The sequence below is a fragment of the Thermobia domestica genome, chromosome 11 (assembly GCF_964235325.1).
Source record: "Thermobia domestica chromosome 11, izTheDome1.hap1.1, whole genome shotgun sequence".
NCBI lineage: Eukaryota > Metazoa > Arthropoda > Insecta > Zygentoma > Lepismatidae > Thermobia > Thermobia domestica.
The window spans coordinates 63,041,146-63,054,449 of NC_137464.1; the positions used below are offsets into that span (position 1 = coordinate 63,041,146).

The following is a 13,304-nucleotide window of genomic DNA, read 5'->3' on the forward strand; positions in this document are numbered from 1 at the left end:
AGTTCAGAAGTAAGTAGGAATAATCTTGGATTGACACATTTAGTTACATCTGTTGTGTATCTTAAGAATGATTGATATGCCACATAATTTCCTTCCCGTTTCTTTATTTTCGATAAGTTTAATATGGCGACTTTTAAGATGGCCGACATGATGTACAATATACCTATTCCGAAAAGTTTCACACTTGATACTCACACCTCAAATTTGATCGCAATTTCTCCACTCGTTTTTAAAATTTACATGGTGTTTATATGCACTTTCTGTGTCTTGTATTCGAACTTTGGACCCCTTTATCTCCGGCCCTGTTTGCGGTCTGTCGCTAAAAATTTGCTTTTCTCGGTTTCTTTGGATGCTGCATCCGATGATAGCAAGCATTTTTAGAAATCGAATTGTCAAAAAAAGAATGGTTCCTTCTCAGTGCATGGGCCACTTTAGAGAATAGAGTGACCATAGTGTCTGTAAAGAGCATGCTCCTACTGTTTTGAGGGTCGTTGGACAACATGACTAGTGTATTTGTGTGTGCATCAAGGTTTGTTTTTGGACTGACAAGACGATGCCAGAGAATGCATATTGTGAACTTATATGACTCCGAGAGTATCAGTAAAGCGAGGTTGCAAGAAACTCGTTAGAAGTTCCGCGGAATTGCCGCTTTCGTGGGTCGTAACGTGTCCGTGGTTCATTGGTGGTGTACAAGATTGAAGCCAGAGGGTTTGCACATCAGATGTCTCTCCGTGAAGCGACTGAACAGAAGAATCGTATAATTTGAGCGTACGAATACTAAACTTTTAGTGATGGAGGCAGATCTACGTTCCTACGTTGCTCTTGTACGTTTATCCTAACATTCCCTAATCGCCGAGAATACTTTTAATGATGTCATGAGACCACAGTGGCCAAGTGAATGCACGTTATGATGTTTAGCAGTGATGAGTTTCGTTTCTGTCTCGGTCATAGTGTGTGTGCCTATGCGAGACTTTTCAGACAAGCTGTACATTTAAGGATGCATTGATAAACTGCTCAATATGATGTAGTTAAAAAAAAAAAAAAAAAAGCCGTTAGTACATTTCAGTGAAAAAGGTGTGAGAATACCACTTCTTTTTATAAGATGTTACAAATTATGGATTAGACCGGTTGTAAATATCACATTTAATCCAGTTATAAAAACAAAGTAAATTAATGTGGCACTATTTGTTTTCATTTTTCGGCATTTTTAATGTTTTGCTCATTTTAAGTAATAAACTTGACAAATCTGATTTTTAAGAAACATTTGTAACCCTTAATAGTGCTCCGAAGGTCACGTATCATCTTATTTGATTCACATTAAGAGCAAACAATACAAAATGAACTTAATTGCTCGTTTGATGTTAGCAAACTTTTATGATAGGAAAGGAAACGTGTTTTACACGTCTTCAAATCAATTGTAGTTTAACATCTAAGATAGAATTCCTGTGAAGATATTTTCTTTTCTTCCCTTTTTAAGACTCATATTAAACTATGATCATCATACGGTATTCAGCCATTATTAAATATCTTTCTTGTATCTATCAGGGGCGAATCCAGGGGGGGGGCAATTGCCCCGATCACCCCCCCCCCCCAGAAGAGGAATCTTTCTTATTTTACATATACAAATAAAACCCATCCCAAAGTTTGGAGCCCTTAAAAGTAGCAGTATGACAACCCACCGCCCCCCCCCCAGAAGTCGGTCCTGGATCCGCCCCTGGTATCTATGCCAATTTTAACCTCATAATGCACTTTGCTTTCTATAATATTCGGAATTGGTATTCCGTTAGAAAAAGGCGTTTATTTATTAATAATTACTTGTAATTGCCCTTGTATGAAGGTTTTACCAATGGAGTAACTTACACCCTTGCAGAGCTCGCGTTGAGGTGGGTATCGAGGCAACCCACATTACACAGGTTGTTTTCATAATAATAATAATAATAATAATAATAATAATAATAATAATAATAATAATAATAATAATAATAATAATAATAATAATAATAATAATAATAAAATCATTATCACTTGTAATGTTCATTCTATCTCATTTTAAAATTTTACGTACTTATTCGTAAAGCTTCTATTATTATTATTGAAAAAATGCGAGACAAGACGAGATTTCTCGCGTTCTCGTGTCCATCACTACCTTTTGGTACCCCTGGACTCTCGTAAACACCCATGGACACATCGTTGTTGACTACATCACATATGCAGATCGAAACTATGACTCTTTGCACCAAAGATGAGGGCCTTATTGCAGACTTTAGTTACAAAATATTCGTAAGAGTGGAATTTTACACTTTTACGTTACGCGCAGTCGGAGTTTTCCGCGAGCTTCATTGTAGATCATGGTAAAGAGAGAAAAAGAACTCGCGCTACACTAGAAAAGCTAGTATGAAGTTCCACCAGCAACATGTATTGTTTTCCAATTTATTTAGAGGTGAGTGGATGAATGGTCTGTCTGATATGAGTCATCCTACTCACGCACACGCTCACACGTAATTGTGAAGCGTTTCAGCGTATACATCTCAGCATGAAGCAAAGCAAATGTCATAGCGTGATCATGTATGTAAATTGACAAGGCGGATTACTTTCCTCTCTGGGGCACAAAACACTGAAAAACAGTCACAAAATAAGAGGCAGTGGATTAAGAAGTACATGTTCGCTCTTTTTGGTTTGGGTTTGTTTTTTTAGGGAATTAAACTCAGCATTTATTTGAGCCAATATGATTGTAAAAAGAAAAAAAAAGTTTTAAAAGCTGCCGTCATTATCATAATAATAATCAATAATTTACCCACTCTCTTTAGGAAGAGAAGGACGTTATCTATTCCACAATTTTTCCAAGGTGTGTCTTTTCTAAGTATGGTTAAAAAAAAAAAAAAAGTAAGGTGAATTGCTAGCTGCAGTAGAGAGATAATGGCACAGCCTGTTCACAGAATTGTTTCAATGGTAGTGTGAACTTTTGTTTGAGGATGTCTTCTGAGATTTGGTTATGATTGAGGTTTTGTCTTATGTTTGAGGCCTTGAAGGTTAAGAATATGGATTTTTTTTTCTCTCTGTTGACGTTAATGTTTATACTTTCGAATTTTCACGTCATACTCTATAGACGCGATAGGAAAGATGAATACAAACTGTAAGAATTCATTGATCCAAATTGATACACAAGAAGAAGGTGATGACAATTGATTTGATACTGATTCAAACATGATCCCTGTTGAACATCCCAAACATGATGTTCAGAGTGTTCAAAAACATCCGTTAACACTATTCATATTAATAGCACGTTGAGAGCAGCCATAAAAGCAGATATCGAAACCATCTCTTTACGTGAGATCGAAAGGCTTTCCACCGCTAAATACTACCGCCCCCCGTTCATTGCCACTGCAAGCACCACCGAAAATGATATGATAACATATAACATGGTTCTCTGACGCATTTAAAACAATAGAGTTAGTTATTATGATTCTGAACTTTTTGAATCATAATTTTCTTCCAAAAATTTAGTCAATACCGAAATTTTAAAGTTATTGGTTCTTGAAAGGTAAATTCTTTATTGTTACAGCAAGTTTTTGTGTAAGAGTACATAGTGTAGGACTCTCCGGCTCGAAGCCATTTCTTGCCCATGGAACCAGTGGACAAATCCAATGCAATTTCTCTTTGGAACACAACGAGGAACTGAAAAAGGTAACTTGGAGGAAGGAGAACGAGATTGTCTATATCTGGTTTCCTGGGAAAATACCATTAGGTAAGTACAACTGCTGAAATTTACTATTTGTCTTTCTAATTTTGAAATAGAATGTAATACTATGAGACTATAATTGAAAGCTAGCATAGGTTTCTGCTTAAAATGTCTTATCTCCCGTGACATTGGGAAAAAAAAGTATCAATGTTTCGCTTTTGATCGTTGCAGATATTTAATGCAGTCTTCAAAAAATATTGTCCGCCCATCTCTCTTTCGGAGGCCCTGCCCTCTTGTCTTACGTGCAGTTGGCATTAAATTAAACGAATGTGAATTTTTTTTTTTTTTGACCAATTGAAATCTTCGTATTAGAATTTTCTATTTACGTTTGCTAGAATATAGTTTTCTAAAGCAAGGTGAATGAACAAGACCTTTTGAACAAGACTACATACAAAACGCATAATAAGTTTATATTGCTCAACGTTGTAGGTCATTATTTCAGCTCGATTCTAGTTATCGAACTTTCATAGCTCGGTTAGTAGTGAGAACTGTCGTCTAACTACATTATAAAAAGTAATTTCTCGATTTATCATAATCCGATTTGAATAAGTAGTTTTAAAAAAATTGTAGTTAATTAAATTTGAAAACGAATTTAGTTCAGTTTCTTTTTTTTTTTTTTTTTTTTTTTTTTTTTTTTTTTTACAGTTTAAGAGATTTTCTGAAATCAATCAAGACAGAATTTTCAGTATGTAGAATTTTTAAAGAGAAAATAATACAGAATCGTGGCAGAGTGTTTTGTGTAAAAGGACCCCGCACTTTTCTTATGGAAAGTGGCTTTCGGCTAATGTTGTTGAAACTTCTCTGGTTGATAGTTCTTAACATGTGGATCAAAAGTCTCAATGGGCACAAAGATCGAAATCCACTCCTTCCCCCCAAAAAACGCCTCCAAGTAGCTGGGGGGATTGAACTGATTTCAGCATGTAAAACAACTTGTTGTTTTAATCAACTCAACAAGGACCCCAAACAACCACATGTTAGACTATCAAACTACCCCACTTGACGCCGCCCTTTGCCCCCCACATATCCCCCCCCCCGCGAATTACCTTACGGATGTTCCATATTACTGTAGTTTATAGTTGCGCGTATGTGTTGAAATACCTACAGTTTTGGTCTCACCTTCGATATAATGGGTTTCACGTATCGCTGATTACGAATCTGAGGTGAGATTTCTAGAATTCAAGATGGATGATCAATATGGCGGATCAAAAACATGAAACTCCTGAATGCAGCCACAAATAGCTGTTTACTAGGGTATTTTGGGTCGTTGGTTACGAATCTGAGGTCAAAATCCTTGAATTCAAGATTGCAGATCCAATATGGTGGATAAAAACGTCGAAGCCACAAATCGTAGTAGACTAGAGTGTTTTTAGATCGTTGTTTAAGTACGCAACATTCCTTGATACTTCAGCCACCATGTAGAATTATTCTTCACCCTTGCCCTTTACCAAAACCCACCACAGATATCTTAATGCTGAACGGTGTTAAAATAACTCATCAATTATCTGTTCATTATTTTCATCATTTCGGTTTGCAGCATCTAATGTGGTACTTAGCAATGAGTCATCGGGATATCTAATATTCTGTAAATGTCATGCATGGCCTAAATACCACAAGACACTTGCAACGTGCGCACATGTACCTAATGTACGAGCACCACTTTGACATGTACAGTAGTAACCTTGAATAACATTTTGATCATAATCCTGGTCATTGTGTTAGTAGACAGAGGATACCACGATGCAATTCCTTTACTGGAATATTTAGGAATTGATCATAGAATGCCCGCACTCCTACTACCACGTGAAAGACAACTATCAACAGAAGATGAGAATACTTCTCGACTAGTTACTAAAAGTCGATGGATAGTCGAGGCAAGAAACGGGCATCTAAGATCTGTTTTTAAATTTCTAGCACAAACGTTGAATCTTCAACATGCAAAGAAACTGAATAGTTTCTATCGCATAGCTGGAGCTATTTTGAACAGATACCATCCCGTTATTTTCATGCAAGATGCAACCATTGAATTAGCTAGAAAAATGAGAAATAGGTCAATCATGCCGAACGTTGTTAAAGCAAGAGTGGAGGTAGATAATCTTATAAGAAGGAACGGTCAATGGGTACCGCTGAATGATCAAGGCCTAATTGATTTCTCTGTACTTAACTTAAACTACTTACGAGATTTGACTGTAGCCACATATCAAGTAGATCTCTCATCCTCTTAGGTCGAAGATAAACTAATACGAGATAAGGATGAGCAATTCCAGCTTGACGAAAACGTAACTGAACCGGGATTCCTGAGCATACGTCTCTACTCAAGGTTCCGCAATGCAACTAAGCTTCAAGTTTTCATAGCATATGTAGCCAATGATGAAGATGACCAGGATTATGATCAAAATGTTATTCAAGGTTACTACTGTACATGTCAAAGCGGTGCTCGTACATTAGGTACATGTGCGCACGTTGCAAGTGTCTTGTGGTATTTAGGCCATGCATGACATTTACAGAATATTAGATATCCCGATGACTCATTGCTAAGTACCACATTAGATGCTGCAAACCGAAATGATGAAAATAATGAACAGATAATTGATGAATTATTTTAACACCGTTCAGCATTAAGATATCTGTGGTGCGTTTTGGTAAAGGGCAAGGGAACAAAATAATTCTACATGGTGGCTGAAGTATCAAGGAATGTTGCGTACTTAAAAATCGATCTAAAAACACTCTAGTCTACTACGGTTTGTGGCTTCGACGTTTTTATCCACCATATTGGATCTGCAATCTTGAATTCAAGGATTTTGACCTCAGATTCGTAACCAACGACCCAAAATACCCTAGTAAACAGCTATTTGTGGCTACATTCAGGAGTTTCATGTTTTTGATCCGCCATATTGATCATCCATCTTGAATTCTAGAAATCTCACCTCAGATTCGTAATCAGCCAGTGGCGTAGGGAAGGGGGGTGCCCGGAGGGGCCGGGCCCCCCCCAAAGAGGTCCGACAATGTACTTTGGTACTTTGATGTTTGTAACTTTTTATATATTTTTATGTTTATATATTTTCTTGTTTGTAATTTTTCTATATGTACCTATAACAGCACTTGGCCCCCCCAAACACACATCCTGGCTACGCTACTGTAATCAGCGATACGTGAAACCCATTATATCGAAGGTGAGACCAAAACTGTAGGTATTTCAACACATACGCGCAACTATAAACTACAGTAATATGGAACATCCGTAAGGTAATTCGCGGGGGGGAAGATATGTGGGGGGCAAAGGGCGGTGTCAAGCGGGGTAGTTTGATAGTCTAACATGTGGTTGTTTGGGGTTCTTGTTGAGTTGATTAAAACAACAAATTGTTTTACATGCTGAAATCAGTTCAATCCCCCCCAGCTACTTGGAGGCGGTTTTTTGGGGGGAAGGAGTGGATTTCGGTCTTTGTGCCCATTGAGACTTTTGATCCACATGTTAAGAACTATCAACCAGAGAAGTTTCAACAACATTAGCCGAAAGCCACTTTCCGTAAGAAAAGTGCGGGGTCCTTTTATAAATAAAGCATACGAAAAAGAAACAAAAAGTTGCAGAGGGCAGTTTCTAGAACATCAGTACCCGTGTATCTGATTTACGTTCTATCGAACACGTCAGCCATTCCTAAAAGTGTCCAAGAGTTGAAGATCACGGTAAGTAAAAGGAGAGCCCATTCACACCTTAATAGTTGTAATACGAATAACCACGTGAATAGTATGCCCAACTGTTCAAAGACATATGTTGGTAATGCAAATTTACACAATCGTTTCGCGAGTTTTCTGATGTTACGGATACCTTGCAGCGACTCTTATTCTCCGCTCCCCCCATAAAATCGAAAAGATATATATCAGCGTTTCCCAACCGGTGTGCCGCGGCACACTGGTGTGCCGCGAATGGGCCGCTGGTGTGCCGCGAAAAAATCGAAACAAATTATTAATTCTATACGAACCAAATTGCAAGACAGGGGAAAATGTATATTTATATTTCACATTACTATGAACCTCTACTATAAATCTACAATTTTAAATTTCATATTGTGTTACTTTTCTGTACATTTTTAATGTTGAAAAACGTATTTATCATTGTCATGACCATTATTACTTCTTTATTGTTGCAGACTATTTCGTAACTTGAAATTTTAACATATCATTCAATAAATTCAACAAAGCAAGCATGCATACAAATTACCTACATTTGTGTTTTAAAAGTATAGAAGATTTGTTTATTTGTTCGTTATTTAGTAATCTTCCCTTTTAGTTAGAGGTTAGATACAGTTTTCGAAAGAGAAAGTGGATTTTTAAAAACCCGAGTCCTATATTTCATTGCTATTGTTTTCTATTTTAAAATTAGAATGAAAAATAAGTATAATGATTTAGCACGGGGGAAAATCAGTGATCGAGCTTTCTTCTCTGTAAGAAAGAAATTAGTAATCACATTAAAATACCACGGTAATTATATATATATATATATGGGTGTGCCGCGAGAATTCAAGTTACACCTGTAGTGTGCCGCAAGTTGAAAAAGGTTGGGAAACGCTGATATATATATTTAAATATAGTATGTTATTATTATAAAAATAAAGTGCTAAATTATAATTGAAGACGAGATGCCTCAAATCTTATTTCATAGTGAACACTACGGTAGGGGAAATCACGACGTTTATTTCCTGATTACGTCCTCTTTTTCCCACGGAGCCCCTTCCAATCTCTCTCAGCTCTCCGAGGGTCCGCGGACCACAGATGGAAAAACACTGCACTAGGCTATAAATCTTTTCATTTACAGTGCAGTGATGAAACAGATCTCGAATTGTGATCCGTGACCCGGAAGCAATCAGATCCAGTGACTCATACAGACCAGTTACTAGTGCTGGCGCAAATCCCGGGAGGATGAGGGGACATACCTCCAATCTTGAAACTGGGGGAATGTTCCCCCAATAATCCTATTTGAAATGTGTTTTTTGAGGAGAAATATGATGATATTTGTCCGACTTACACAAAGGTATGTGAAATGAAATTGCTGTCCCCCAGAATAACCCTCAAATCTAACCGCCTCTCAATGTTGAAGACAACTCTGCTCACCTGATCTTCCACAGCATTGGTTTTAAAGGAAAAGATTATGGGAACGGTCTTACGCGTTCCCGCCCTTCCCCAATGTTGAAGACAGATTTGTGCCGCTGGTTACCGATCTGTATGATTTGGGATGACCCGTGACTCAAACATCGTCATCCGGGTTCGATCCCAACCCCCGCCAAGTGAACTTTGTGGTGGAGAAACACCGTGTGCGTGGGTTTTCTCGGGGTTCTCCCGTTTCCTCCCACTTTCTTCATTCCACCATTTCATTCATTACTCATAATCACCGTCTCCTTTAGCCTAACCGGCATATCCGTGGGACGTAAAACTCAAAGATTTCATTTCATTTTCATTTTCAAACATCGTCATATAGATAGAGAATATGTACGGGGTTAATAAGGTATTTCTAACAAATGTACTTCTCTCACCCCTCTCTCTTTCTTTTCTCATTAAATCGATAATTTATTTCTCTCTTGTACGCCATTGCATTGCACTGAAAGATAACTGCAGGGTCTGTTAGAGAATCACTGAAATGAAAAATTACATGGTTTTCTTATGAGAGATTGTCAAAATATAGTCGAACGAGCTTGTAAAACTTGTCGTGTAGAATATGACATCGCTGAGTCCAAATAGTGTCATGTGGAATCTTTTTGTGTAGTTTGAATTTAAAACTACTGCATTAGTTTTCAGTCTGGGAAGGTGAATTATGTTTGAAATAGTGAAAATATGGTACTATCTTGATTACGAAATGTCCTTCAGGAAGTCAAACCTGTGAATATTTAGGTTCGAATAGTGGAAATCATTAATCTATTATAAACTTTGCAGTAACGCTGTAGAATTTATATTTCAGATGCATTTGGGATATCGGTCTATGTGGGTCACTGAGTCAGTCCGGTTTGAGCCGCATCATATTGGGTGAGACCAGTGGTGTAATGCTAGAATTTTTGGTATGTATACACTCGATCGTTTTCAAAAGTATACTATACGCAAGACTACTTGGCGTACACGCACCCCAATATACGCTCTTTCTTTCGTAAATTTAAGATGAGTATACGCTGGACTATAAAAAATTTAGGTGGGTATACGCCGGATACTCCCGTATACGCCCCATTACATCACTGGGTGAGACCGGATCTGAGAAGCGGGACCCAGACGAAAGTCGTGACTCAAGTGAATCGGTGACTCGTGTCATCACTGCTCCAGCAAAAGGCTTTCGCGCTTCTTCCCAGGAGCTCCTTTCACTCTACTGACTCCAGTACAGTTATTTATTACTCTTATGTCTGTAACTGAGCTCCTTCTTAGGTTAGCGGTAAGCGTACGCGCCTTTAGCGTGGGACAGTTGGGTTCGATCTCACGCAAAGCTGTAGCCTTAAGTCTTACATACCCTCGTTGCTGAAAGGGACGGTAAACTCAAAGTAAAAATCTTATGTCAGTAGGCCTTATCTAGTGTTTGCACTCGTAATTGTTATATCTAGGTATCGTATTTGGGTGTATTATGGTGTAACGAAATGATTACGAAAGGCGTAAATTACTTTATTCTTAGTTTTTCAGAGTAATATTACAATAATCTTGTGTTGCTTCTAAGTTCATTACTGTTAATCTTGATCTTTGTCTAAAAGATTCTCTTCTGGTTATTGTTTCAGGTGAACACTTTGATACAAATTACCATAAACAAAAGCAAAGCTGAACTTGCTATGAAACAGCGAATCTTTTAACTCTTGAGTGAAAATAGTCTGATTGTCACGCTACGCAAATGAAATCGAAACATTGCAAACAGTTGCATTTTTCCAGTTTGCTTATCTTCAATTCTGCTGTATAGAACGTACCTTCACAATAATCTTAGTGAGCTGTTAATAAGTAAGCTTGTTATAACGTTTCAAAAACAAGTTCATATTATTTTATTTAAAAAGAAAAGTTACAACAGTAAACAATCTTACTTTTTTTCTTTTAATTGAGAAAATGCAGCTTTCAGCAACCAAGTATGGTAACATGATTGAAGTGATATATAGGTTAAACTAAGACGATTTGGGAATTTGGTTGTCAATTTGTTGACTTTTTTTTTTTTTTTTTTTTTTTAAGTAAAAACCTCGTCAATCACCTCGTTGGTGCAACCTAGCGAAAAAGACTGGCACCTTAGAATAAGAGAAAGCATATTAGCAGTCAATGGCAATTATAGCTGCTTGGTCACTTCAACTCTAGGAGAAGATTTTGAATTGTTTCATCTTGTAGTTTTCTGTAAGTAAGTATAGTACACAGTGCGGCAATTAGAAAACGAGATTGAATTATTTTGCTGGGAAGTTAAATTTATTGGCACTCTAGTTTTTCTTAGTGGTGAATCTTGCGTGTGACTTTGGGACATCTTGCAAATATTTCCATCTCGGCTGGTCACCTGTTTGGGGTGTGATGATGCTAAGTATAAACTATAGGGATGGGCACGAGTCGAGCTAAAACTCGACTCGACTCGAAACTCGAAGCGAATACGAGTCGACTTTCGAGTCGAATCAAAGGTAATTTTCTCGAGTCGAGTTCCGAGCCGAGCCACTGTTTTGAGGTCGAGTTTCGAGTCGAGTCGAATTTGATAATCGCCTCGCTCGTTTAGTTCGTTTCAACTCGTTTTAAAATCATGACCTAATTAGACTGGAAAGGGATATGTATAAGAAATGTAAGCAGTAATGTGGAATATTTTTAGTGTTACTCACGAAATGGGACACTGCTCGCATCTTGTCTCCTCTCGAATAACAAGACGACAATGGATTTTCATAACGAGACAGCCTCAAATGTCGTGAACACTAATGTAAATACCGTATGTACTGTAGTTTTTACCACCAAGGCTGAGACCTGCACGAACTAACTTTTGAGCCGAAGCAGAAGCACAACCCAGGTAGTGATGTTTTAACTGACTCAGTTTGGTTCAACTGAGCAAGCAGCTCGAGCCGTCTCGGTTGAGATGAGGCACCGACTCAGCTCAGGTGAGCCATCGGCTCGAGACGGCTCGGTTGTAGTGAGCCATTAGCTTGGTTTGTTTCGGCTCGAGCCGACTCGCTTGGGTGAGCTGTTGGCTGGGGTCGATAGTGAATGAGCTGTAAGCCGAGCCGCTTTAAGACGTTGAGAACCCTAAGCCCGAGCCGAGCAGGTTTGAACATGTTTGGCTGGCGCCTTCTAACTTCTAACGATTTTTGGTTCGAGCCCGGATACTTGCTCCTCCGGACCTTCACGACTACCGAGGTCATCAGTCAACTAGTTTTTTGGTATTCAGATACAAACCGATTATCATTCATGTTAATAATAATAATAATAATAATAATAATAATAATAATAATAATAATAATAATAATAATAATAATAATAATAATAATAATAATAATAATAATAATAAAGTTGTGATAGGATTAAGAATCATTGATAATAATTATATTATCTATGTAGGATAAATGAAGGAAGTACTTGAAATTACATACAACATTTGGCTCCATTTGGCTCGTTTTGACTCGACTCGACTCGAAACTCGAGTCAAATTCGAGTCGAGTTTCGTGTCGAGTTGGAGGAAATTTTTCGAGCCAAGTTCTTGGGTCGAGCTCGAAGATGTTTGTTTCGAGTCGAGTCGAGTTTCAATGAAAACTCGCTCGAACTCGCTCGTGCCCATCCCTAATAAACTAGTGTTGTGATACCTTGTCACTGATATCAAATACAACAAAGAGCGAATACGAAGTTCTGTGCGTGCTTAGGGAAGACTCAACGGAAACATGTTAAATGATGTGAACGTAATGATAATTGCCGTTCTCGTTGCCGTATTTGTGAATGGCATAAGAGGTTCAGTTGTAGCAAGGAATCTGTGCAGGACGAGTGCTCGCAGCTTCATTAATTATCGAACATGCTCCTTATTCATTACCAAGAGGTGTGGTATTACTTTGAGACTGGCTTCTCTGTCAGTTAAAATATGCCGAACTTAGTCAATCATTTGAATTATTCTAGCAGACCTGCTTGAACTCTCTTGCTAGCATTGAACCTGTTGCCAGTCAAAAACACGGCAAAGAAAAATTGTATTGTTCCCATAAACCTTTTTCAACATCTCAAGTGTTTTCATTAGAACTTTTTTTTAAGAGTGCACGGACTTGATATGTACTCTCTGTTCATTTGTTGGAATAGTGATAAGCTACCACAACATCAGTCTATACTTAGCCGCCTCATGCCACATTGGCGACTAGCCGACCTGGAAATTTCTACATGTGTTCCTGAGGTCATATACAAGATTCACTGCTATGAAAAATCTTCCGTACTAAGACTAACTTTGCAACAAAAAGTCAGTCTCGTTTCCTAATTGCCGTACTATGTACTAGTTTTCTTCTTTCTTTCTCTCTCTCTCTCTCTCTCTTTAATAATCTAGTATCAATGGGCCTTATGCAGAGACGTTTTGATGTATGATTAGCGCCATACTAAATGCCTGACTACTGCAGGAAACATATATTAG

General features: G+C 37.9%; 1 protein-coding gene across 1 annotated transcript in view; it reads left to right on the forward strand.

The window, feature by feature from the left end:
- Window positions 1-500: 500 nt before the first annotated feature.
- The window catches only part of LOC145665148 (uncharacterized), a 57,029-nt gene continuing 44,225 nt past the window's right edge, over window positions 501-13,304 (forward strand). Inside the window, exons 1-3 of the mRNA XM_081732428.1 lie at window positions 501-624; window positions 3,563-3,745; window positions 10,916-11,071. Coding sequence (XP_081588554.1) covers window positions 501-624; window positions 3,563-3,745; window positions 10,916-11,071 — 463 coding nt within the window. The remainder of the gene's footprint in view (window positions 625-3,562; window positions 3,746-10,915; window positions 11,072-13,304) is intronic.